Source organism: Bubalus bubalis, chromosome 3 (genome assembly GCF_019923935.1).
Source record: "Bubalus bubalis isolate 160015118507 breed Murrah chromosome 3, NDDB_SH_1, whole genome shotgun sequence".
Taxonomy (NCBI): Eukaryota; Metazoa; Chordata; class Mammalia; order Artiodactyla; family Bovidae; genus Bubalus; species Bubalus bubalis.
The window spans coordinates 27,938,240-27,965,160 of NC_059159.1; the positions used below are offsets into that span (position 1 = coordinate 27,938,240).

The following is a 26,921-nucleotide window of genomic DNA, read 5'->3' on the forward strand; positions in this document are numbered from 1 at the left end:
ATGCTAAGTACAATAAGCCAGACACAAAAGCAAATACTATATGAGTCCACTTACATGAGCTACTTAGAGTCATCAAATCCTTAGGGGCAGAAAATTGGGGGTTGCCGGGTGCTGGGGGCAGGGAAGGAAATGGGGAGCTGTGTTTTAATGGGTACAAAGTTTCCATTTTACAAGATGAAAATTCTGGAGATAGATGGTGGGGATAGCGGTTCATTATAAACATATTTAGCACCTCTGAACTATACCTTTAAAAATGGTTAACGATGTAAATTTAAATTATGTGTATTTTACTACAATAAAACATATTTAAGTATGTCACTCATAAAGGATAAAACATTAAATGCTATCTAATTTCAAGTAGGTTCATGGCTGAAATCAGATAATTTAAAAATTCTAACATTAATTTCCTCATGGATTTGGATAGATTTGCCTTGCTCCACTGTTTTCTCTTAGACAATTTACTTAGGATGATGGTTCACTCTGATTTCCAACTCCAAGTTATTTTTAGAACTGAAAACATAATTGTGAAATGTAACTATGAAAGGCCCTTTACTCTGAGGCAGTTTTTATAATGCTTCCACTTGAAGCATCCTCACTTTAATGCCAGAAAATATGTGGAAAGGACCCTCCATCCTGGAAGGACTAAAGAAGCAGAGTAACCAGAGAGGGTTTTCCAGAGCCAGGCGCTAAGCTTTCACTTAAAAATAGCCTTGCTGGGCCCTGTCACTATTTCCAGCACCCCACCAATCAGCCACCAAGGACACAGCCCTGTCGCCAAAGGTCAGGGCCGCAGCGGCCATCAGTCAAGCTGTTTATCTGAACAAACACTGTTGGCAGCTTTACTTTTCCCCACGCTGATTTCCCCCCGTATTTCTCACTCAGAGCCTTTTCAGGCTTGGAAAAAATTACTTGGCAAAGTCCAGAGCTTATATTAAAAGAAAAAACAAAACCTTAAATCAAAAATGTCATTTATGCTTTCACCACATTTATTGTTAGAGTATGTAACAACAAAAAGGCTATCTTTTTAAACTGCATTTAAACCAGAAAGTCAATATATACTGTTAAATAACAAATTTTTTCTGGTCATGTTAGCATTAATAAGCTTAGCCACAGAATAAGGTGAAAACAAAACCATTTTAAAATCAAACTAATGAACCAGGAAATGCAAGATCTAAGTTTCTTTGCTCCCAGTGTAACAAAATGCCGATGCCTTTGACACCGGGATTGACACCCGGTGGGTATATGGGAGTTTGCTGTGTGTTTCTCTTCAAGCGTTTCTATAATTTCTCCTTCATGCTCCACTTTGCTAAAATTAGGTTAGAAAAGTGAATAATTAGCTACACTCTAAGTATCAACCTGGTAAAGTAAAGCTAGCTAAAAAATACCACCAAATAGAACATCAAGAGGAACAAACTGGCCAATGTCAAGTGGCAGTGGCATCTTCATGGGCAGCAAGGTGGGTGGGCCTTGATTTGGACCTTTGATGGTACCGGAGACCAGGTTACTGCAGAGCGAGTCACCTGACTGTCCCAGGCCCACTCGAGTTTCTATAATTTTTTTTTTGCATACTTTGGATTTAATTTGCTCTTTTGCTAGTTTCCTAAAGTGGAAGTTTAAAGTGCTGATTCAGATCTTCTTGTTTAATCCGTGTATTCAATGCTATACAGTTCTAAGCACTGCTTTCACTACTTCCTCCACGTTGTGTATAAGCTGTGTTTTCATCTCTATTTAGTTCCCCCCTCCCAAATTTTTTTCACCACTCTGTGCAGCCCTGTGAGATCTTAGTTCCCCAACCAGGGACTGAAACTGGGGCACGGCAGTAAAAGCACCGAGGCCTAACCACTGGACTGCCAGGGAGCTCCCTGAGTTCAAAATATTGTTAAGTTTCTCTAAAGATTTCTTTGTTGACATGTGTTATTTAGACATGTACTGTTTAATCTGCAAGTATTTGGGGATTTTCCAGCTTTCTGTTACTGATTTCTACTTTAGTCCCATTGTGGTCTCAGAGCAGACAGTCTGTTTTCTATTCTTTTAAATCTGTTAAGGTGTGTTTTTATGGCCCAGAACACGGTCCAGCTTCAGAAGAATATATGATGTACTGTTGTGGGATGAAGCAGACTCAGATGTCAGTGATACTCAGGTGACTGATGGTACTATCGAGTTTGAAGACATCCTTACTGCTTTTCTGCCTGCTGGATCTTTCCGTTTCCAATAAGTGGTATATTGAGGTCTCCAGTGACGCTAATTCATCTATGTCTCTTTGGAGTCCTATCGGTTTTTGCCTCGTGTAGCTTGACGCTTTGATGTTAGGTACACACATATTCATGAATGTCATGTCACCTTAGAGTACTGACCCCTTTATCATTATGCCACGTCCTTCTTTATTCCTGATCACTGTCCTTACTCAGGAGTCTTCTCTAAAATTAATATAGCTACTCCTATTTCATTAGTGCTGGCATGGCTCTCTCAATCCCTTCACTCTCCATCCATATGTGTCTTTATATTTAACGTGGGCTTCTTGGATGTGTATATTAATGTGTATAGTAACCTGAATAATACACCCCAAAGATGGGTGGATTCCATATGCGGGCCTCCATAACCAGTGAGTATGTTACCCAACTGATGCGGTAAAAGGGACTTTCAGATGTAGTGAAATTAAGGACCTTGAGATGGGGAGATTATCCTGAATATATCTGGCCCAGTATAATTACAGGAGTCCTCACACAGGGAGGGGGGACGATTGAGTCATAGAGTAGATACGACAAATGCTGAGCAACAAGAGGTTGAAGTGATGTGAGGAGGCCCTGGGCCAACGGATGCCGGTGGCCTGGAGACGGGGGGAGGCCAGTGGACAGACCGTCTTCCAGAGCCTACACAAGGAACATGGCCTGCTGACACCTTGATTTTAGGGCTTCTGACCACCAAGACCATAATAGAATAGCTTTGTGGGGTTTTAAGCTACTGTGTTTGTGGTAACTTATTACAGCAACAATAGGAAACTAATACAACATTTTTCATCAGATTTGGAGATATTAGGAGATTATTTCTTCAAATACTTTTTTCCTACCCCATTCTCTCTCTCCTGTTCTTCTGGCACTCCCAAAGCCTGATATCCTGTGGACATCCTGTGGACATATCCTGTGGATATCCTTGATATCCTGTGGGCATCTGCAGCTCTCTTAATTTGCCTTCCACCTTTGTTCTGCTCTTTAGATTGAATGATTTCTACTGATCTTTCTCAAGTTTGACTGCCATCTCAAATCTGCTACTCAGATCAGATCAGATCAGTCGCTCAGTTGTGTCCGACTCTTTGAGACCCCATGAATCGCAGCACGCCAGGCCTCCCTGTCCATCACCAACTCCCGGAGTTCACTGAGACGCACGTCCATCGAGTCAGTGATGCCATCCAGCCATCTCATCCTCTGTCGTCCCCTTCTCCTCCTGCCCCCAATCCCTCCCAGCATCAGAGTCTTTTCCAATGAGTCAACTCTTCGCATGAGGTGGCCAAGGTACTGGAGTTTCAGCTTCAGCATCATTCCTTCCAAAGAAATCCCAGGGCTGATCTCCTTCAGAATGGACTGGTTGGATCTCCTTGCAGTCCAAGGGACTCTCAAGAGTCTTCTCCAACACCACAGTTCAAAAGCATCTGAGTCCCTCTAAAGCATTCTTCATTTCAGTTATTGTGCCTTTCAGCTCCAGAGTTGGTACCTGGCTCTCTTTTATATGCTCTCTTTATTCAGATTATGTATTTGTAGGATCAATGTCATCATATTTCCATTTAACTCTTTAAACATGGTTTCCTTTAGTTATCTGAACATATTTATAAGAGCTGTTTTGGAGTCTCTGTCCTCTAAGTCCAACATTTGGGCCAACTCAGGGTCAGCTTCCATGGAATGCTTTTACCCCCTGAGTTCAAGTCACACTTTCTGGTTTTTTTCAATCTTATAACTTTTTTTTGAACAACTGATACTACATTGATACTACAACTGATACTACTACATCAGTGTCATTCTGATACTACGTTGCAGCAACTCTAGATACTGATTTTCCCTTTTGGAGACTGGTATAGTTACTGGTGGTTTTTTTTTTTTTTTGATTGTTTGTTTAATAACCTGCCTATTCTAAACCTATGGATTTTGTAGTTCAAACCCATGTTATTCAAGGGTCAACTGTAGTTAAAATTTCCTTATCTCTTTTCATTCACCAATGAACAATGAATCAACCTTCTCTTTTTTCATTAACTGAGACCCTTCTACAACATGCAACACACCAATGAATATAACAGACATTTTCCTACAAAGTTATATTAAAAAAAAAAATTCTAAACAAACTTTTTGAAGAGTAACCATTTGAGAAACACTGTCTGAAAAAAAATTACCATAATTTAAAAATTATTCATTGAGGACTTTCCTGGCGGTCCCGTGGTTGGGGCTCTGCACTTCCACTGCAGGGGTGCAGGTTCAGTCCCTGATGAGAGAACTGGAATATGACTCAGCCAAAAAAAAAAAAGAGCTGATTACAGCAAATGAATTCAAACTACTGGTAAGCAATACTCAATCACTTCAGCTGCCATCAACAGATCTGAACCTCCAGTAAGCAGTTTAGGAGCCAAGTCTCAGGTTACCCTGAACTTCAGAAGACGGGAGGGACAGCTCAGGTAGAATCTAAAAGAGAGGCCACTGAATTTCCTTAGCTTCCGAGCAGAATTTACAATGCCATTCAGTATCACTTTCCATCCCCATATTTACAAGCTTGCGGAGCAGACAAATGGAGGGTTTATTTCCGCATAAAATCATAACATTACCTACCAAAGGTCTCATGCTTTGAGACTGGTGTTAAAGAAGAACTGGTGTTAAAACAAGAAAGTATGCTCAAAATGGAGTCATTGATGCTGAGGCCCATGTGACCAAACTTCACCTAATTAGTTTCAGCCTCTTCCAGAAATGAACTTCCCTCATGGTTCAGTGGCTAAGAGTCCGCCTGCCTGTGTAGGGGACACAGGTTTGATCCCTGGTCTGGGATGATTCCACATGCCATGGAGCAACTGAGCCCATGGGCCACGACTGCTAAGCCTGTGCTCTAGAGCCCACGAACCCAACTACTGCAGCCAGCGTACCACAGCTAGAGAGTCGCTCTCGCCCGCCACAACTGGAGAAAGCGCATGCACAGCAATGGAGACCCAGTGCAGCCAAATAAATAAATAAGAAACTAAGGATGCTTTATTTTTCCTTCCGAAACATAGCACAGACGGCCACCCCAATCACCAGGTGAATTTAGGATGAAAGCACAGACAGGAAATGGTGCTGTCTCACCTTTTTACAAGAAGACAAACCATCATTAACCTTGAGACTATGTATGCAATGGTCCATAAATGGTAAGAGTTTGTTTTCTGTTTCGTAGTCTCATTAGCAGACTACCTATATTGCATCCCACTTTCGGTTAGTGCCTGTTCAATAATAGAACACTTCCTTCTCCACATTTGTGGACAGTATTTTCCAGGGTGGCAGGAGATCTTATTTTTATCTTTCCTCAACATAAATGTAGCAAAACTGTACTCTCATTAGACCACTTCATTGGTCCCACTTTGACAGCTCTCTCAATAAGGAAAAGGTGGGGACTTACTTCCCTGGCAGTCCAGGGGTTAGGACTTCACGTTTCCACTGCAGTGGGTAGAGGTTCCATCCCTGGCTGGGGAGCTAAGATTCCACATGCTGTGTGACACCCCACCTAGATTACTGCAAAGACATCTTACTCAACACTGAACTTAAGTCCTTCCTCTGGGTTCTGATCTCAGGCACACAGGTCAGAAAACAAATCAGCCCTGAACTTCCCTCTTCTGTCTCAGCCCAGAATGAACGTATTACCACTGATCCTACCTTTTAAATAGCTCTCATACCCATGACTTCCACCTCCACCAAAGGAGGAGCTAGAGTGATCTTTCATAAATACACCTGCTGGTTCTATTCTCCTGACTGAGATTCTTCAGTGGCCTCCCACCATTCTGAGCAGAAGCCCTGGACAACTGTGACGACCTGTGAGGCCTGCAAGGCCTGACCCCTGCCTACCTGTCCAGCCCCATCTCCCTGACTCACTCCCCCTGCCTCTCTGTCCTCCAGCCCCAAGTGGGGCCTTAAACTCCAGGAGGACAGAGACCATGTCTGTTCGCTCATGCTATGTCCCTAGCACAATGCCCAGCACACAGCAGGTGGTAAATAAACACATCTGAAGAGTAATATTGATAGAACAACTGTAGCCTCTTAAATGGAAGGCAAATAAATGTATGTTTGTACCCTAGGTAGCTTACATAGGACTTGGACCATCATGAGACTAAAAAATGTTAAATAATTTTGCAAACCAGAGACAAACAGGATGAAATACAACACTGGCAACACCTGTTTATCGGTTCTGCCACACAAGTTACCGACACTGAGGTCTCTGCTCCTCCAGACACCCGTCCCCAGCCAAGGCAACCAGAGGCCTAACCATGTCTGAAGAAGGAGACCAGGAGCTGGAATACCGACACGGTCTGTGGAGTTGATTATATGAAAGTGAAAGTTGCTCAGTTGTGTCCAAATCTTTGCGACCCCATGGACTATACAGTTTACTCCAGGCCAGAATACTGGAGTGGGTAGCCTTTCCCTTCTCCAACAGATCTTTCCAACCCAGGAATCAAACCCAGGTCTCCCACATTGCAGGTGGATTCTTTACCAGCTGAGCCACAAGGGAAGCCCAAGAATACTGGAGGGGGTAGCCTATCCCTTCTCCAGTGGATCTTCCCAACCCAGGAATCGAACCAGGGTCTCCTGCATTGCAGGCAGATTCTTTACCAACTGAGCTACCAGGGAAACAAATACACCCTGGGGCGCAGCATTGCTCAAATGAGCTCCAAGCTGCATCCGCGTCTGCCTTGGAAGCACTCTCTACTGCTGGCCCATAAGGACCAGACATGGCCCCTCTGACCCTTGGGGTCTCACGTGGGACCTCCTTCTCTTCACTCTTTGCTCAACTGAACTCCAAGTCTGTCCTTAAGGTCTCAGCTGAACACTACCTGCTCAGGAAAGCTGACCCTGTCCTTCCTCACCTCAGCTGCTGCTAGTGGCCCCATTATACATCCTCACAGCCCCCTCTACTGTCCCCACGGTGGGTACCACCACCACCGTCAATATTTAGTTGATCATTTTCTATTTCCGTTCTGTCTCCCACGCTAGACTCATTGCTGATGAGTTGCTACTTCAACCCAAGTTGCTGTTTGAGGACAGGGGTGTATTTGCTTTGGACATCATTGTATCCCCAATATACAGCAACTGCTGGTACAAACCAGCTGTTCCTTAAATATCTGTGAGTGAAGGGATGAATGAAATATACAGATAAGCACTAGCTTTTGGAGTGACATGAAACTGACTCTGCCCTTACTACCTCAGAGATGAATTTCTTCCCATCCCTGAGTTCACTTCTTCCACTATAAATAAAGATAAATATTCCTACTTTACAGGATTATTGTAGGGACTGAATAATCCAATAATCCAATAACCGCTTAGCATAGTGCTAAGACTCTCGGTGACTAGTAAATATTATTTTCTTAGAAAATGGAGAAAAAGAGGAGTGTATGTGGTAGGGAAGACACATTCCATGCTCTAGACTCAGGCACAACTATAGCTCCCTAATGCAAATATATAGTTGCAAATCTGAGTAAAAAATACTTTAAAAAATATTTATTTATTTTTATTTATTTGGCTGCACCAGGTCTTAGTTGCAGCTCGCAGGACCTTCGATCTTCCATTGCTGCAAGCAGAATTCTTAGTTGCAGTGTGAGAACTTAGTTGCAGCATGTGGGATCTAGTTCCCTGACTAGGGGTTGAACCTGGGCCCCCTGCACTGGAAGTGCAGAGTCAGCCACTGGACCACCAGGGAAGTTACAGAATAAAAAAATATTTTTAGATGATACTACAGGAATGTATCATCTAAAAGAATCATGAAATAGATCTATCTGACGAACTACAGGCCATGGGGTCTCAAAGAGTCCAACACAACTTAGCAACTAAACGGCAACAGCATAGAACCAAGCCTCTTGGAGGATGTGAGGTGATCACATATTTACTTCCTGGACTCTGTGCACAGCATCAGGTTCTCTCAAAGCAAAGCACGTGAGGAATCCATTATTTCAGGGAAGGAAATTCCAAACCTGGGCTTCAAAACCTAAAGGACCTTGGTCCAGCAGTGCTGACCTCAGTCCAGGACATGTAGTTAGAACAACAGGTTTTCGCCTTTAGGACAACTGCTCTTCCTTTCTAGTAGGAAACTCCATACCTTAATGACAAAATGGCCCTTTGCTCTAGTGTCCTCCAGCATCCCGGGGTCACCTGCTTCCCCCTTCCTGTGGCATTCCACATCCCCCAGAACTCCCCATTTAACTTTGTTTCCATCTTCGCTTAGATCTTCCTTTTTTAGACACACCATTTAACTTCCCCAAGTCTCAATTTCTTCATCTGTAAAAACGGAACTAAAAACGTACTTTCTTTTTGACTACATGGCATGGTATATGCCACACATTCAGTTCAGTTCAGCTCAGTTCAGTCGCTCAATCGTGTCTGACTCTTTGCGGCCCCATGAATCGAAGCACGCCAGGCCTCCCTGTCCATCACCAACTCCCGGAGTTTACTCAAACTCACGTCCATAGAGTCGGTGATGCCATCCAGCCATCTCATCCTTTGTCGTCCCCTTCTCCTCTTGCCCCCGATCCCTCCCAGCATCAGAGTCTTTTCCAATGAGTCAACTCTTCGCATGAGGTGGCCAAGGTACTGGAGTTTCAGCTTCAGCATCATTCCTTCCAAAGAAATCCCGGGGCTGATCTCCTTCAGAATGGACTGGTTGGATCTCCTTGCAGTCCAAGGGACTCTCAAGAGTCTTCTCCAACACCACAGTTCAAAAGCATCAATTCTTCAGCGCTCAGCTTTCTTCACAGTCCAACTCTCACATCCATACATGACCACTGGAAAAACCATAGCCTTGACTAGACGGACCTTTGTTAGCAAAGTAATGTCTCTGCTTTTTAATATGCTATCTAGGTTGGTCATAACTTTCCTTCCAAGAAGTAAGCGTCTTTTAATTTCATGGCTGCAATCACCATCTGCAGTGATTTTGGAGCCCCCAAAAATAAAGTCTGACACTGCTTCCACTGTTTCCCCATCTATTTCCCATGAAGTGATGGGACCAGATGCCATGATCTTAGATCCCTAATCTATCTACAACCTAGAAAAAAATCACAACAAAGATCCTTGCCAATGGTTTAAATGTTTTTTTTTTTCCCCAGAGTCTGTGTTTTTTACAATAAAAAACCCCCACCCACCCTATTAATTAATGTACTGGAATAAAGATGATGCTGTTAAAGTGCTGCACTCAATATGCCAGCAAATTTGGAAAACTCAGCAGTGGCCACAGAACTAGAAAAGGTGATTTCATTCCAATCCTCAAGAAAGGCAATGCCAAAGAATGTTCAAACTACTGCACAATTGTACTCACACACCAGCAAAGTAATGCTAAAATTCTCCAAGCCAGGCTTCAACAGTACATGAACCGTGAACTTCCAGATGTTCAAGCTGGATTTAGAAAAGGCAGAGGAACCAGAAATCAAATTGCTAGCATCCACTGGATCCTCAAAAAAAGCAAGAAAATTCCAGTAAAACATCTACTTCTGCTTTATTGACTACCCCAAAGCCTCTGACTGTGTGGATCACAACAAACTGTGGAAAATTCTTCAAGAGATGGGAATACCAGACCACCTGACCTGCCTCCTGAGAAATCTATATACAGGTCAAGAAGCAACAGTTAGAACTGAACATGGAACAACAGACTGGTTCCAAATAGGAAAAGGAGTACGTCAAGGCTGTATACTGTCACCCTGCTTATTTAACTTATATGCAGAGTACATCATGCAAAATGCTGGGCTGGATGAAGCACAAGCTGGAATCAAGATTGCCGGGAGAAATATCAATAACCTCAGATATGCAGATGACACAACCCTTATAGCAGAAAGCAAAGAACTAAAGAGCTTCTTGATGAAAGTGAAAGACGAGAGTGAAAAAGCTGGCTTAAAACTCAACATTCAGGAAACTAAGATAGGGCATCTGGTCCCATTGCTTCATGGGAAATAGATGGGGAAACAATGGAAACAGTGATACTTTATTTTGGGGGGCTCCAAAATCACTGCAGATGGTGATTGCAGCCTTGAAATTAAAAGACGCTTACTCCCTGAAGAGAAGCTATGACCAACCTGACAGCATATTAAAAAGCAGAAACATTATTCTGCCAACAAAGGTCCATCTAGTCAAACTATGGTTTTTCCAGTAGTCATGTATGGATGTAAGAGTTGAACCATAAAGAAAGCTGAGCACCAAAGAATTGATGCTTTTGAACTGTGGTGTTGAAAACTCTTGAGAGTCCCTTGGACTGCAAGGAGATCCAACCAGTCCACCCTAAAGGAGATCGGTCCTGAATATTCATTGGAAGGACTGATGCTGAAGCTGAAACTCTGGCCACCTGATGCGAAGAACTGACTTATTGGAAAAGACCCTGATGCTGGGAGAGATTGATAGCAGGAGGAGAAGGGGACAACAGAGGATGAGATGGTTGGATGGCATCACCCACTCGATGGACATGAGTTTGAGTAAGCTCCAAGAGTTGGTGATAGACAGAGAAGCCGGGCATGCTGCAGTCCATGGGGTTGCAAAGAATTGGACATAACTGAGCAACTGAACTGAACTAGAATAAAATATATGATCCCAAAGAATCTCCAAATGTTGCAAAGAAAAATGATTAAACTAAATGGTCCTCTAATTCCATGTATACCCATTTTTAGGATGCCTTCCTTTAAAGCAGCCCTATTAGGAATGACATATACTTCAGTTAATCTGGAAATCTCACCATGTTGCTTCAGGGCATAGCAAAATGCCACCAAGAGAATCCCAGCAAGAAGCAGCACTCAGTGTCGCTGGTCACCTTTACCAAGGCCTAATCACAACCCTACCCCTTCCTTCCATCTCACTCCCGCCCAACATAAGCCAGAGGAGAAAATGGAAGCCTCATTACCTTAGGAAAAAGTTGGGAACCTCCATCTGGCTGGTAAGATGTATTATGGCAACAATTCAGATTACCTTTAAATACAAATTCTTGAGCAAAGACCTCTTCAAAAGCAATGCCTATACTGGAATGATTATGTTTTATATAAAAGCCTAGTCTTATTTTTTAATTATTTATTTATTTTTGGCTGTGCTGGGTCTTTGTTGCTGTGTGCAGACTTTCTCTAGTTGCCACAAGCAGGGGCCACTCTCTAGTTGTGGTATGTGGGTTTCTCATTTTGCTGGCTTCTCCAGTTGGGGTGCATGGGCTCTAGAATTCGGGCTCAGCAGCTGTGGCGAAGGGGCTTAATTGTGGCTCACAGACTTAGATGCTCTGCAGCATGTGCAGTCTTCCTGGACCAGGGATTGAACCCGAGTCTCCTACATTGGCAGGTGGATTCTTAACCACTGGACCACCAGGTAAGTCCAGAAGCCTAGCTTTAAAAGCCTCATTTATTGGCTGTGGGTGCTCTAAGCACCCAAAACGGTCTGGAGTACAGTTATGCCACTCACTACACTCTTCTGCATTAGGAGTAAGAGATATCCACACAGTCATTCTGGTGGGCTCTCAAAAAAGTTAGTTCCCTGCCTATCCTTCTTAAGAATTAGATCATTTTTGCTGATTCTATCCCTAAATCATGGCTTCCCTGGTGGTCAGTGGCAAAGAATCCACCTGCCATGCAGGAGGCAAAATGTGTTCTATTCCTGTGTCCATAAGAACCCCTGGAGAAGGAAATGGAAACCCATTCCAGTATTCTTGCCTGGGCAATTCCATGGACAGAGGAGCCTGGCCAGTTGCACTTCATGGGGTCACAAAGAGTTGGACACGACTTAGCAATCCCTGTATCACCATGTTGAGGATCCTTTTTTCTATCTGCCACTTTTCTAACAACTGACTTTCTCTGTTTTCCCCACACACAGGTTGGAAGATGTGAAAAGCACTTCCTGGTAATTCCATTAAGAGAACCAAGTATTATTTTCACTAAACACACGCGTATATGAAGGTCAAAAGTTATTTCAAAAGTAACTTGTCAACTCAAACCACTATAGCAAAGCAAACTAAAAATAGGGTTCTATGGGTACCATTTGTTGAGCCTGTTCTGTGCCACATGTAGTTGGAACAACTGGCTTTCACCTTTAGGACAACTGCCGTTCCTTCCTAGTAGGAAACTCCATGCCTTAATGACAAAATGTCCCTTTGGTCTGGTGTCCTCCAGTTCTAGAGCCCAGGGTCACCAGCTTCACCCTTCCTGTGGCATTCCACTTTCCTCAGTACACCCCATTTAACTTTGTTTCTGTCCTTCCTCAAATCTAAAAACTAACTTTCTCTGTTTTCCACACACAAGGGTTGGTGATATCAAAAGCACTTCCTGGATCGTGTACCATCCACGTGCAATCTCATCACGCTTCTCGACAAACTCATAGGTGGGCATTCTGCACATCAGAACACAAGTCCAAGCCGCACAACTTGGGGACTGCAGAGAAAGGGCCGCAAGAGCCAGAGACGCCGTGGCCATCCCGCGGGCGCGCAGCAGGCACCACCCCGCTCCGCCTCCGAACAAGGGTACCTGCTGCCCTAACTCTGCACGGGCCATGTGCCTCAAGCCCCGGCCATGCCTGGCGCGGAATCGGGGAAACCTGGGTAACCGGATCAGCCGCCCGCCTACACCCACTTGTGGCCAAGCCAATCGAGGCTCCTTTGCGGCTCAGTGGTAAAGAAGCCGCCTGCAATGCGGGAGACCGAGGTTCGATCCCTGGGTTGGGAAGATCCCTTGGAGAAGGGAAAGGCTACCCACCCCAGTATTCAGGCCTGGAGAATTCCGTGGACTGTATAGTCCATGGGGTCGCAAAGACTCTGACTGAGTGACTTTCACTTTCAAACCGAGGCTCAGAGAGTAGCGAAGGCGAGGCTCTGCACCAAAAAACCGCCGAGCCCGAACTCCGGCGCGGGCGCCCCTCCGGGTCCGCTCAGCCTCCACATCGCTTCGTTCCCCTCAAGAGGGCGGGACGCGCCCGAACGGGGATCTGCCGCGCGCCTCAGTTTAGAGCGGGACCCCAGTAGCCACCGAAGTTCCCCCACTTGCAGCCCTACCTGGTTGCTGCGGAGACCATGACGCATCAACGCCAACAGCCCGCCAGTGACGTATTTTTCCCTCGCCTGGTGGTACGGCTCCGTCCAATCACGGCCGTGAGACTGCGCGTGCGCCCCTCAAGCCACAGGGAGGCGCTGCGGGATGGGGGCGGTCTGAACATTGTCCTCTGGTGTACAGGCCCTACTTCCATATTCCGGAGGGAAATTAAGAAAGTCACGGTGTGAGTTTCGTGCACTCTGCTGGTGTGGGGGGAAGGGAGGGCAGGGAACACAGAGTTGGGGAATGTGTGTGCTCAGTCGGCTTACTCGTGTCCGACTCTTTGCGACCCTATGGACTGTAGAGCGCCCAGGCTCCTCTGTCCTTGGGATTCTCCAGGCAAGAATACTGCAGCGGGTTGCCAGTTCCTTCTCCAGGGGATCTTCCCGACCCAGGGATGGAGTCGTCTCTCTTGCGTCTCCCGCATTGGCAGGTGTATTCTTTACCACTAGCGCCACCTGGGAAGTTTTGAGAATGTATGCTGCTGCTAAGCTGCTAAGTCGTCAGTCGTGTTCGACTCTATGCGACCCCATAGACGGCAGCCCACCAGGCTCCCGTCCCTGGGATTCTCCAGGCAAGCATACTGGAGTGGGTTACCATTTCCTTCTCCAGTGCATGAAAATGAAAAGTGAAAGTGAAGTTGCTCAGTCCTGTCTAATTCTTCGTGACCCCATGGACTGTAGCCTACCAGGCTCCTCCGTCCATGGGATTTCCCAGGCAAGAGTACTGGAGTGGGTTGCCATTGCCTTCTCCGGAGAATGTATGCTAAGTAGTATAAACCCTTAGTGATTAAAGCCGTGTCATATTGGCTGAAAGATAAATAAAAAGATCAATGGGAAAGAAGAGAGAGGCCAGAAACAGACCCTGGGGTATGTAGTCACGTGTTTTCTCACAAAAGAGTCACAGTAATGCAATAGGAAAGTTCTTAGCAAGAAAAAGAGCTTGATATGTTGAATGTGGTTGTCAGGGTTGGGGGATGAACCGTAACCCCTACTTCATGCAAGAAAATAAATCCAAAATGGGTTGTGTCATGGTCTGTGCAAGGGTTGGAAAATAATTTCCAGACATGAGACAGAATGAGAGTAGAATAGAGTTTATTAGAGCAGGAGACCTGTTAGAACAGTGGGCCAACATCCTGACAGATCTGGGAGAGAAGACCCTTTTCATGGGTTAGTAGTGCTTAGTCGCGTCCAACTCTAGGGGGCCCCAAGGACTGTAGCCCACCAGCCTTCTCTGTCCATGGAATTTTCCAGGCTAGAATACTGAAGTGGGGTGCCCTTTCCTCCTCCAAGGTATCTTCCCAACCCAGGGAATGAACCTGCATCTCCTGCGTCTCCTACATTGGTAGACAGATTCTTTACCACTGAGCTTGGGAAACCCCTTTTATGGGTTTGTAGCCAATTTTTATAGTCTCAAGAGAAAAATTCCTGCTGGAAGGGTGGCATTAGGTGATTGGTTAAGGCACTATAGAGTGAGTACCTGGGTGGGTATTTTTACCAAATATGGGGTCAGGAAGGTGGCCAGTAAAGCCTAGGGGGGTTCTGGGCAACAGTTACAGTGGGACTTAGTCAGTTCCGGAGATGACCTCGGCATGGAGCTCTGCATCTGTGGCCTTGGTACAAGACCTCGCACGTGGTACAGGGCACCACAGATTGTAGACCTAGATGTGAAAGATACAACTATGGATAGTAACAGCTAACTGCAGAATATAAGGAGCACGGGCCTTAGGCACATGGTCTTCAGTAGTCGAGGCACATGGGCTCTGTAGTTGCAGCTCATGGGCTTTAGACCTTGGGCTCAATAGTTGTGACTCACAGGCTTAGTTGCTCCATGGCATGTGGAATTTTCCTGGATCAGTGATCAAACCCATTTCCCTTCCCACGTTGGTGGGTGGATTCTTAACCATTGGACCAGCAGGGAAGTCCAACTGGCAGGTTCTTGAGGACAGGAACTGTGTTTCTCTACCTTACCCTTTTGGGCACAAATTAAGTGTTAAAAACCTTTTTAATGACTTTTAAAAATTGCAGTTTGGGAAGGTAGATTTCCCATACGCTTCCTGCCCCTACACATGCATTGCGTGCTCAGTGGCTCAGTCATGGTCAACTCTTTGTGACCCCGTGGACTGTAGCCCACAAGGCTTCTCTGACCATGGGATTTCCCAGGCAAGAATAATGGAGTGGGTTGCCATTTCCTCTTCCAGGGGATCTTCCCAACCCAGGGATCGAACCCGCATCTCCTCCATCTCCTGCATTGGCAGGTGGATTCTTTACCACTAAGCCACCTGGGAACCCACACATTCATTTCCTCCCCCATTATCAACATCACTTATCAGATGGTACACTTTCTACCAAGGATGAAACAACACTGACACATCATAATCACCCCAAGAGCTCACTTTACTTGAGGGTCCACTCTTGTTCTATATTCTGAGTGTTTGGACAAATGTATAATGATGTATATCCATGATTATAGTGTATTTTTACTGCCTTAAAATTTCTCTGTGCTCTGCCTATTTATCCTTTCTCCCCCTCCTATTAATAACCTTTTATTGAGGAAAGTTTATGATATAAAGCTTTATTTTTTAATATATTTATTTGGCTGCACTGGGTCTTGTGGCACACAAGATCTTCACTGCAACATGTGGATTCTTTAGTTGTAGCATGTGGGATCTAGTTCCCTGAGCAGGGATGGAACCCAGGCACCCTGCATTGGGAGCATGGAGTCTTAGCCACTGAAACACCAGTGAAGTCCTAAGACATGAAACCTGAAAGCATCATCATAAATTTGTGGTTATGAATACTTAATTTCCCCCCTTGTAATTCAGGTTCTGATTTATGAAATCATAAGACTGATCTCGGAGAAGGCAATGACGACTCTTAGCGACCCCATGGACTGCAGCCTATCAGGCTCCTCCGTCCATGGGATTTTCCAGGCAAGAGTACTGGAGTGGGTAGGCTGCAGTCCATGCTAAAGGTCGGACACGACTGAGCGACTTCACTTTCACTTTTCACTTTCATGCATTGGAGAAGGAAATGGCAACCCACTCCAGTGTTCTTGCCTGGAGAATTCCAGGGACGGGGGAGCCTGGTGGGCTGCCGTCTATGGGGTCACACAGAGTCAGACACAACTGAAGTGACTTAGCAGCAAGACTGATCTTGGGTGGCCTCAGCCTGCAAGGGCTTGGAGTGAAGATTGAGTTCCCAACCAGAAATTGGGCTGGGTAATGTCGGTGAAAGCCCCAGATCCTAGCCACTAGACCAGTGATCAGGGACAAGTGCCCTGGCCCTTTGGTTTTGCAGAAAAGAATTTCCACAAAGACAGAAAGTAGTGAAGCAAGTAAAGTGTTTACTAAGAGGAAAAAAGTACAGTACGTGTGCATAGGCAAGGGGAAGACTCAGAAGGAGAATCCCTGAGTTGTGCCCTCTTGGCAGTTTGCGTCACTTATATGGGACATTTCTTCCAGTTTTCCTTTGGCCAATAATTTTGATTTGCCTGGTTCACAGTCTGTATTTGATATATCTCAGGATCCTTCCATGTGAGTACACATATCTCTTAGCCAAAATGGATCCTACCACAAACATATCTCGGTATTCCCTGATATTGCTCCCCCTTTGGCCTGTAGTCCGGAGGCTTTCTGTCCACTTGTAGTTGGGGAGGTCTCTGGATTTCAGTAATGAGAGATACAAGTTCTGGGCATGGCCCAGCCTCCTCCCTTAATTGTCCTGCTATTCCTGTCTTAGAGTTTCAGTCCAGAGGGAATGAATCTCCAGTTGCTTTACCCTGGGAGTTCATCTGCCTCCTGCCTCAGGACTACTAATCTACAAAGGGAATATGGACAGTAGTTAGTTATTTTGAGGTTGTAAGGCACTTTGGGGTCCAAATGTTAACTGGTGTATTACTGAATGCAGAGTGAGGGTGGCAAGCCTCATAACTGAGGGACCAGAAAATGCTTGCAGCCTGGAATCCTCTTAAATTCTGATTTCCTTTCCTCCCTCTGGGTTTCTGATTCTGTGTGAAATGGATTCCGTCCTCCTGGTAATTGTTGGGGAATGGGATGTCACTGTTATTTTTCTTTTTTGTTTTGTTCTTAATTTTTTAAGTTGTATAAAGTGAAAGTGTTAGTTGCTCAATCATGTCTGATTTTTTGCAACCCCATGGACTGTAGCCCACCAGGCTCCTCTGTCCATGGTTTTGTCCAGGCACGAACACTGGAGTGGGTTGCCATTTCCTCCTCCAGAGGATCTTCCCAACCCAGGGATCGAACCCCCATTTCCCACATTGCAGGCAGATTCCTTATGGTCTGAGCCACCAGGATATAGACTATTTAAAATGTTGTGTTAATTACTGCTGCACTGCAAAGTGACTCAGTGATACACATACACATTTTTTAACATTCTGTTCCAATATGATTAGTCCCAGGATACTGAATATAGCTCCCTATGCAATACAGTTTTCTGCTATTGTTGCTCAGATGTCGCATTTTTTATTCCCACAAGTTACTCACTTTTCTTTTTCAACTGACATTGAAAGCCGGGAGATTCAAAGCCTGCCCCCCAACTAAAGAGGGAGGCCCTCCGGGCGGGCACTCGCAAGGGTTCTAGCACCAGAGACCTAAACTAGAGTGGGAGGTTGGGGAAGCACCGTAGGACTGGGCAAAGGCCCGGATCCACCGATGGCCCTCAGGAATGGCCCTTCTGTCAGGGCTCTCAACTGTCAATCAAGAAGTCTCCTTGCGACCGGGTCAAATCAGGCTCCGAGGCCAGGGCTCCGAAAGCGCTAAGGAGGGCAGTTGGCTGACCCTCCCAGCACTGGGTGCCATGATGATGCTGCTTTCTTCCTGCTGCTTCATCCCCACAAAACCCCTTTCCCTCACTGTAGGGGAAAGAAACATCGCCCTTCTCAGCCGGCATCGCTGAGAGACCACCCGTCCCTCTAGGTCACTCTGCCCAACAGGAGACTGCACTTCCAGAATGCTTCGCAGGTAGGCGGGCCAGTAGGACGTAAGCAGCCTGCGACCACTTCCGGCGTCCCCTGCTGGCACGTCGGCTGGGGGCTGTGACAGACAGGAGGTCCCGACCCACGAGGTGGGACAATGGGTCCCTGAAACCAGGGAAGGGCCCGGCTTTTGGGGGGTCGGTGTCTCGCGCCCGTTTTCTATGGGCAAGTCTCAGGATTTGGTGCTAAAGGGGTATCCTGCCCTGTAACCCACCAACAGAAGTGCCGCTACGTGCCTGCACACCCCACTCATAATCGCCCAAACCCAGGAACGGCCCAAATCATTCACCAATAGGCAGCTGAGGTATAATCTTTCAATGGGCTGTCAGGAAATCGACGGAAAGGGCGGATGGCTCCGTTGGCGGTTTATAAGGAACTGTTACCGGACCAAGATGGCGGCAGTCAGGCGCCACCTCATTTCCTGTTGTTGTTGTTCAGTCGCACAATTATGTCCGACTCTTTGCGACCCCATGGACTGCAGCACGCCAGGCTTATCTTTCACCATCTCCCAGAGTGTGCTCAAACTCACGTCCATTGAGTCTCTGATGCCATCCAACTGCTGTGACCCAAGGACAAAAGAGCAGATAAAACCAAGTAGGGTCTTGGAATGTAGGAACAGAAAAACCAGACCCTCCCCCATGTTGTAACAATTAATGGAACTGTATAATTTGTCTCTCCTCCGACCCCATAGGGAGAAAGTATTTGCCCTACTCTTCCCCAACCCAGTATACATGCCTCATCCAATCAGCAAATGACCCACAAGACCCCTATCCCACTCCTTGTACCCTGGGTATAAAGGTGGGCTAAGGACCCCTGTTCAACGTTGTTCTCCCTTGAGCTGGCCCACTGTTCTAACAGCCTCTCCCAGTCTAATAAACTTTATTTCCCTCTCATTCTGTCTCATGTCTGGAAATTCTTTTCCAACCTGCACGCAGACAACAACACCAACCATCTCATCCTCTGTCATGCCCTTCTCCTCCTGTCTTCAATCTTTCCCAGCATCAGGGTCTTTTCTAATGACTGGCCTCTTCACATCAGGTGGCCAAAGTATCGGAGCTTCAGTTTCACCACCAGTCTTCCCAATGAATATTCAGAACTGGCTTCCTTTAGGATTGACTGGTTTTGAAACCGTTTATCTCAGAGTGGGACTTGAACCCATGTGCTGGGACTCAAACCTATCCAAAATCTAGTTTGGGACCCCGAACCCAGCCAAAGTCTGCTTGGGACTTGCACCCATGGCTAGGACTTGAACCCAGCCCAAACCCACAGTACCTGGTTTCAGGGCCTAATAATAGTCAAGGCCATGGTTTTTCCAGTGGTCATGTATGGAAGTGAGAGTTGGCCTATAAAGAAAGCTAAGCGCTAAAGAATTGATGCTTTTGAACTACGGTGTTGGAGAAGACTCTTGAGAGTCCCTTGGACTGCAAGGAGACCCAACCAGTCCATCCTAAAGGAGATCAGTCCTGGGTGTTCATTGGAAGGACTGATGTTGAAGCTGAAACTCCAATACTTTGGCCACCTGATGTGAAGATTCTGGGAAAGATTGAGGACAGGAGAAGGGGACAACAGAGTATGAGATGGTTGGATGGCATCACTGACTCGATGGACATGGGTTTGGGTGGACTCTGGGAGTTTGTGATGGACAGGGAGGCCTGGCATGCTGTGGCTCATGGGGTCGCAAGGAGTCAGACACGACTGAGCAACTGAACTGAACTGAATGCTCAGGTTCTTGATGTCTCATCACAGAAAGAATATAGTGAGAGACAAAGGTAAGAAGTGGATTTATTCAGATTCACAGAGAAGCACACTCAACAGACACTGTGGGCCATCACAGAGGACTAGTGCAGCCACCAAATATAGCATGGTTAGTTCTTATAGGCTGGGTAACTTCATATGCTAATGAGTGGGAGGATTATTCCAACTATTTTTAGGAAGATGTGGGGATTTCCAGGATTTGGGCCACTCCTTGGTCTTTTGACAGTGCTTTGGAACTGTCAGGGCACCTCTGGGTGTGTCATTTCACTTGCTGATTGAAGATCAAGGTCTAATCTTGTCTGCCATCTTGGTCCCATTTGATTCTAATTGGTTTATTGGTTCTAATTTTATTTTATTGGTTCTAATTCTAATTGTGTCCTTCGGCTATGTCATTCTTTCAAAAGTTGTGCCCTGTTTCTCTCCCTCCGGTTACAGTTTGACCTCCTTGCAGTCCAAGGAATTTTTAAGTGTCTTCTCTAAACCACTGTTCAAAAGCATCTATCCTTCAGTGCTCAGCCTTCTTTATGGTCTAACTCACATCCATACATGACTACTAGAAAAACCATAGCTTTGACAATATGGACATTTCTTGGCAAAGTAATGTTTCTGCTTTTTAATATGCTGTCTAGGTTTGTCATAGCTTTTCTTCCAAGGAGCAAGCATCTCTTAATTTCATGGCTGCAGTCATCATCTGTGATTTTAGAGCCAAAGAAAATAAAGTTTGTCACTGTTTCCATTGTTCCCCCATCTATTTGCCATGAAGTGATGGGACTGGATGCCATGATCTTAGTTTTTTGAATGTTGAGTTTGAAGCCAGCTTTTTCACTCTCCTCTTTCATCTTCATCAAGAGGCTCCTTAGTTCCTCTTCACTTTCTGCCATAAGGGTGGTGTCATCTGTATATCTGAGGTTATTGATATTTCTCCCCGCAGTCTTGATTCCAGCTTGTGCTTCATCCAGCCCAACATTTCACATGATGTACTCTGAATATAAGTTAAATAAGCAGGGTGACAATATGCAGCCTTGACCTACTCCTTTCCCAATTTGGAACCATTCCATCATTCCATGTCCAGTTCTGTTATTTCTTGACTTGCATACAGATTTCTCAGGCAGGTAAGGTGGTCTGGTATTCCCATCTCTTTCAGAATTTTCCACAGTTTGTTGTGATCCACACAATCAAGGCTTTGGCATAGTCAATAAAGCAGAAGTAGATTTTTTTCTGGAATTTTCTTGTTTTTTCTATGATCCAACAGATATTGACAATTTGATTTCTGGTTCCTCTGCTTTGTAAATCCAGCTTGAATATCTGAAAGTTCTCAGTTCACATACTGTTGAAGCCTATCTTGGAGAATTCTGAGCATTACTTTGTTAGCATGTGAGAGTGCAATTGTATGGTAGTTTGAAAATTCCTTGGCATGGCTTTTCTTTGGGACTGGAATGAAAACTGACCTTTTCCAGTCCTGGCCAGTGCTGAGTTTTCCAAATTTGCTTGCATATTGAGTGCAGCACTTTCACAGCATCATTTTTAGGATCTGAAAAAAGCTCACCTGGAATTCCATCACCTCCACTAACTTTGTTCATAGTGATGCTTCCTAAGGCCCACTTGACTTTACACTCCAGGATGTCTGGCTCTAGGTGGATGATCATACCACCATAGTTATCTAGGTCTTTAAGATCTTTTTTGTATAGTTCTGTGTATTCTTGCCACCTGTTCTTAATATCTTCTGCTTCTGTTAGGTCGATACTGTTTCTATCCTTTATTGTGCCCATCTTTGTATGAAATATTCACGTGGTATCTCTAATTTTCTTGAAGAGATCTCTAGTCTTTCCCATTCTGTTGTTTTCTTCTATTTATTTGCATTGATCACTGAGGGAGGCTTTCTTATTTCTCCTTGCTATTTGGAAATCTGCATTCAGATGAGTATATCTTTCTTTTTCTCCTTTGCCTTTCATTTCTCTTCTTTTCTCAGCTATTTGTAAGGCCTCCTCAGATAACCATTTTGCCTTTTTGCATTTCTTTTTCTTGGGCATGGCTTTGATCACCACCTCCCGTACAATGTTACAAACCTCTGTCCATAGTTCTTCAGTCACTCTGTCTATCAGGTCTAGTCCCTTGAATCTATTTGTCAATTTCACTGTATAATCATAAGGGATTTGATTTAGGTCATACTTGAATGGCCTAGTGGTTTTCCATACTTTTCTAAATTTAAATCTGAATTTTGCTATAAGGAGTTCATGATCTGAGCCACAGTCAGCTCCTGGTCTTGTTCTGGATTAAAGGAGTAATTGGATTAAAGATTTACTGAGCATGGCCCTGCCCACCAGAGCAAGACTCAGTTTTCCCCACAGCCAGTCCTTCCCATCAGGAAGTTTCCATAAGCTTATCCTCTTCCATCAGAAGGCAGACAGAATGAAAACCACAATCACAGAAAACTAAACAAACTAATCACATGGAACATAACCTTGTCTAACTCAATGAAACTATAAGCCATGCCTCTGACAAAATGTGGTCCACTGGAGAAGGGAATGACAAACCACTTTAGCATCCTTGCCTTGAGAATCCTGTGCTGCTGCTGCTAAGTCGCTTCAGTCGTGTCTGACTCTGTGCGACCCTAGAGACAGCAGCCCACCAGGGCCCCCGTCCCTGGGATTCTCCAGGCAAGAACACTGGAGTGGCTTGCCATTTCCTTCTCCAATGCATGAAAGTGAAGAGTGAAAGTGAAGTCGCTCAGTCGCGTCCGACTCCTAGCGACCTCATGGACTGCAGCCTACCAGGCTCCTCTGTCCATGGGATTTTCCAGGCAAGAGTACTGGAGTGGGGTGCCATTATCTTCTCCGAGAGAACCCTGTGAACAGTATGAAAAGGCAAAAATATCTGACACTGAAAGATGACCTCCCCAGTTGGTAGGTTTCCAATATGCTACTGGAAAAGAGTGGAGAAATAGCTTCAGAAGGAATGAAGAAGCTGAGCCAAAGTGGAAATAATGCCCAGTTGTGGATGTGTCTGGTGGTGAAAGTAAAGTCCAGTGCTGTAAAGAACAATATTGCATAGGAACCTGGAATGTTAGGTCCATGAATCAAGGTAAATTGGAAGTGGTCAAACAGGAGATGGTAAGAGTGAACATCAACATTTTAGAAATTAGTGAACTAAAGTGGACCGGAATGGGCAAATTAAATTCAGATGACCATCATATTTACTACTGTTGGCAAAAACCCCTTAGAAGAAATCCCTCATAGTTAACAAAAAGTCTGAAATGCAGTACTTGTGTGCAGTCTCAAAAATGACACAATGATCTCTGTTCATTTCCAAGGCAAACCATTCAACATCACAGTAATCCAAGCCTATGCCCCAACCACTAATGCTGAAGAAGCTGATGTTGGACGGTTCTATGATGACCTACAAGACCTTCTAGAGATAACACCAAAAAAAGATGTCCTTTTCATCATAAGGGACTGGAACACAAAAGTAGGAAGTCAAGAGATATCTGGAGTAACAGGCAAGTTTGTTCTTGGAGTACAAAATGAAGCAGGACAAAGGCTAACAGATTTTTGCCAACAGAATGCATGGGTCATAGCAAACACCCTCTTCCGATAACACAAGAGACAACTCTACACATGGACATTACCAGATAGTCAATACCGAAATCAGATTGATTATATTCTTTGCAGCCCAAGATGGAGAAGGTCTATACAATCAGCAAAAACAAGACTGGGAGCTGACTGTGGCTCAGATCATGAACTCCTTATTGCAAAATTCATTTCCTGTAGGCAATGACTCAACACACTTAAGTAACAAATGAGCTCGTGCAGATTACGACTCATGCACACCATTATATCACCCTTTGGAGAGCCGCCACTTTTGTTCTCAGAGCTATATAAGACCAGGCTCCTCCGTCCATGGGATTTTCCAGGCAAGAGTACTGGAGTGGGGTGCCATTATCTTCTTGTATACAGGAAATCCCTGGCTGCTGTACCAGCCATCCACAAATAAAGCATATCTGAAGTCTTCTTCCAGCCTCCCAACTCACACTTTACCTACCTGAGGTTCAGTGATCAGCATGACAGTTGGTATAGTTGGCAGGATTCCCAGCAGGTAGGGGAGCCAGAGGCTTCAATGGATGGAGGAAGCCAGTGGCCACCACTCAGCATGTGGTACCAGGTGGCCATGGTCCTCCTGGCATGGGCCCTATTAGAAGGCTGGGAGGCAGAGGATGGGGCGCCTACTACCCTTGAAAAAGTGTTGCAGGCCGTGAGTTCCCATCTACTTGATACAGCGGCAGGTACTGCCGCTGGCACCTTGGGCTGGATATTCTTGACTGCCTTGAAGGTGAATATGGATAATGCCCTACGTGATGCTGCACAGGTTTTGAGTTGCAGAGACAGGCGGAAGAGCTAGAACAGTGTATACGAAGTTTTGCTGGAGCAAAAGATGTGTGGCCTTGATGAACCCAGCACCTCAGACAGCAAGGTACAGCAGAAGATGAAACATAAACAACCTTTGGCTCAAGGGGAATCATCCCAGGGGGCCCCTAATATGACTGAATTTATGACCTATCAGCCATTACTCAAGCAGAGTTGTTCTATTTGGGTGAAGCATTCGACAGATGCAGGGGGGGCATCTAGTGTCATGGCTCCTATAATTCTGGGACACTGGGGTAGACAGTATTATCTGCACAGGGGATGAAATAGAGTGTTTGGCATCTATGACTACTCACCCCTTGTTGTAGCAGAGATTGAATAACATGAGGCAGCATATGCAGGGGCCTCTCAACCAAACACACTCCCTGATGGAATGGATCAACCATCCAAACAGTTCGGACTAATGTGGGAATTCCCAGATACTGGTTAAGTAAATGGCATACATTTGCCAAATTGACTCAGGTCATAATGGAATTAGGCATGAAACAGTCTAACCTGAACCTGCGTGTTTAACCTGAACACAAAGAGCTCGGATGGTGAACAATTTACAAGCGGCATGCAAAATGCCATTTTGAACAATGCCCTGTCCACCTCTTTTGGATCCCTGACTTCAGTTCTTGTGCCCTCTGTGGGGTGCCCCCTCTGTGAAGTGGCCTCAATTGTAGCAAGTCTAGGAAAGGTGGAGGGGAGAGGGAGAGTGTCAGGCAAAAGGTACCAGTGATGTGAAGACCCCTAAAGCGGCCCCATCTGGGTCATACGGATGCACATGTGGGCTGATTTGTTTGCAGTGGGAGTTGACAGAAATAAAATTGATAAGCAGCCCAATGCTGTGCTCCTAGAATTATGGAGGCAACTGAGACCAGAACAGCAGTTCACCAAGTGTGGGACATGGCCATGCAAGAGACATGGGCAGTACAGTTAGATTACATGGCACCCAAGGACGCCTCTTTGGATGCCCGTTACCAATTTGAATAGGGCTTAGGCCAAGGTTCTTGCCCAAAAGGAGTAAGCAGGGACTGGAGGCGCCATGTAGAACTTGCAATTCACTGGTCTTAGACCAACATACAGAGAGAGTAATGGCCTTGGTTGAAACCAGTGCTGAATGTAGCCTCATCTATGGTAAATCTGAACAGTTTCCAGGCCCTAGTGCAGGAACTAATGGATATGGCAACCAGACAGTTGAGGTTAAGGCTGTGTCCTTACCTTTGGAAATTGGGAAAATTCCTGCAAGGGTATATACTGTGTATATGTCCCTGATGCCAGGAACTGTTCTCTCCCAGGATAAGAAACTTGCGTGTGTCTGACTAAATAATCGAGTTACCTGTGTTGGTACTCTTAATGTCTTTGTCCCTTGTCCAAAGGTGTGTCATGGCAATCCAGTCATAGATTGGATCCACACTTAGGCAGAAGTACAAAATCTGTCAGCTTTTTGGGGCCACCATGGGATTTTCCAGGCAGATCCAACCCATGACACTCACAAATTGGGCTTGGAAGTTAACCTTCTTTCAACCAGACTCAATGACTGAATGGAATGGAATGACACAAGGTGCTCTTTCGTGCAGGATGTGAAGAAGTGGCAGAATATATCCCACCCCGGGGGGATCATGTGACGTGGGACGGGTTCTCCTGGCTACCTGCTGTAAGTGTTGAAGTACAGACCGTAGTCTCCTTTGTGTGGAAAGGAGAGACAGGTTGGCCCAGCAGGTTGGACCTCCCCTAACCCTCTGTGTTAACATCAGCGTCGTCCAAGGGCATCATTCGGGTAATAGTGTTGTTCCTGTTCCCCATGGGACCTTGTGGATATGTGAGCCATATGGATGACCATACTTGCCTAGGAACTAAACAGGGTGATGTACATGAGGCCAACTGTACCTGCCTGCCTTGGTGTATACAACCTTTCCATACCACACCACCAACTGGGACACGGTCTGTACACGATTTAGGGTGAAATGGACACCATGGTGGTATTACCCACTGGCCTTATTTGTACACCAAGGAGTGGCCATAGTATATTGCACATTGCCTGTGCTTTGAATTACATGCATCAAGCACTAACACTGTCAGATGAAGAAGTATATCAAATGAGGAAAATGGTTTTACAGAACTAAATGGCCCTAGATTTTCTAGCAGTCGCTCAAGGCAGAGGATGTGCACTGTTGGTGCTGAGTGTTGTGTGTATGTGCCAGGTAACTGTAAGAACGTGCAAATGGGCCCGCAAGGAATGACGCAGGAAATGGAGAGAGTACAGCAGCTCCCTGGAGGTGCCCTGCAGGAGCTGTGCACCGGATCATCCAGCACCTGGTGTTGACTTTAGTATGCGTTGGTGGAAGAGCCGGCATCCCAGTAGTGGGCTGCTGCAGCCTCTCCTGTTGTTGTGGGGTGCAGGCCCAGGGGCTGGTGTGACTCACCAAGGGGGTATCGTGGAAGACGGACTGCAGGTGGATTGTGAGGCGAGAGACCCTGAAGGGGTGGAATGTAGAGAAGTGTCACTACACCAAGATTGCGGCGGT

General features: G+C 45.5%; 1 protein-coding gene across 1 annotated transcript in view; it reads right to left on the minus strand.

The window, feature by feature from the left end:
• Nucleotides 1–13,321, minus strand: part of DHRS7B (dehydrogenase/reductase 7B) — a 44,553-nt gene extending 31,232 nt beyond the window's left edge. The window contains exon 1 of the mRNA XM_006070192.3: nucleotides 13,207–13,321. Coding sequence (XP_006070254.1) covers nucleotides 13,207–13,226 — 20 coding nt within the window. The 5' untranslated portion in view covers nucleotides 13,227–13,321. The remainder of the gene's footprint in view (nucleotides 1–13,206) is intronic.
• Nucleotides 13,322–26,921: the final 13,600 nt, after the last annotated feature.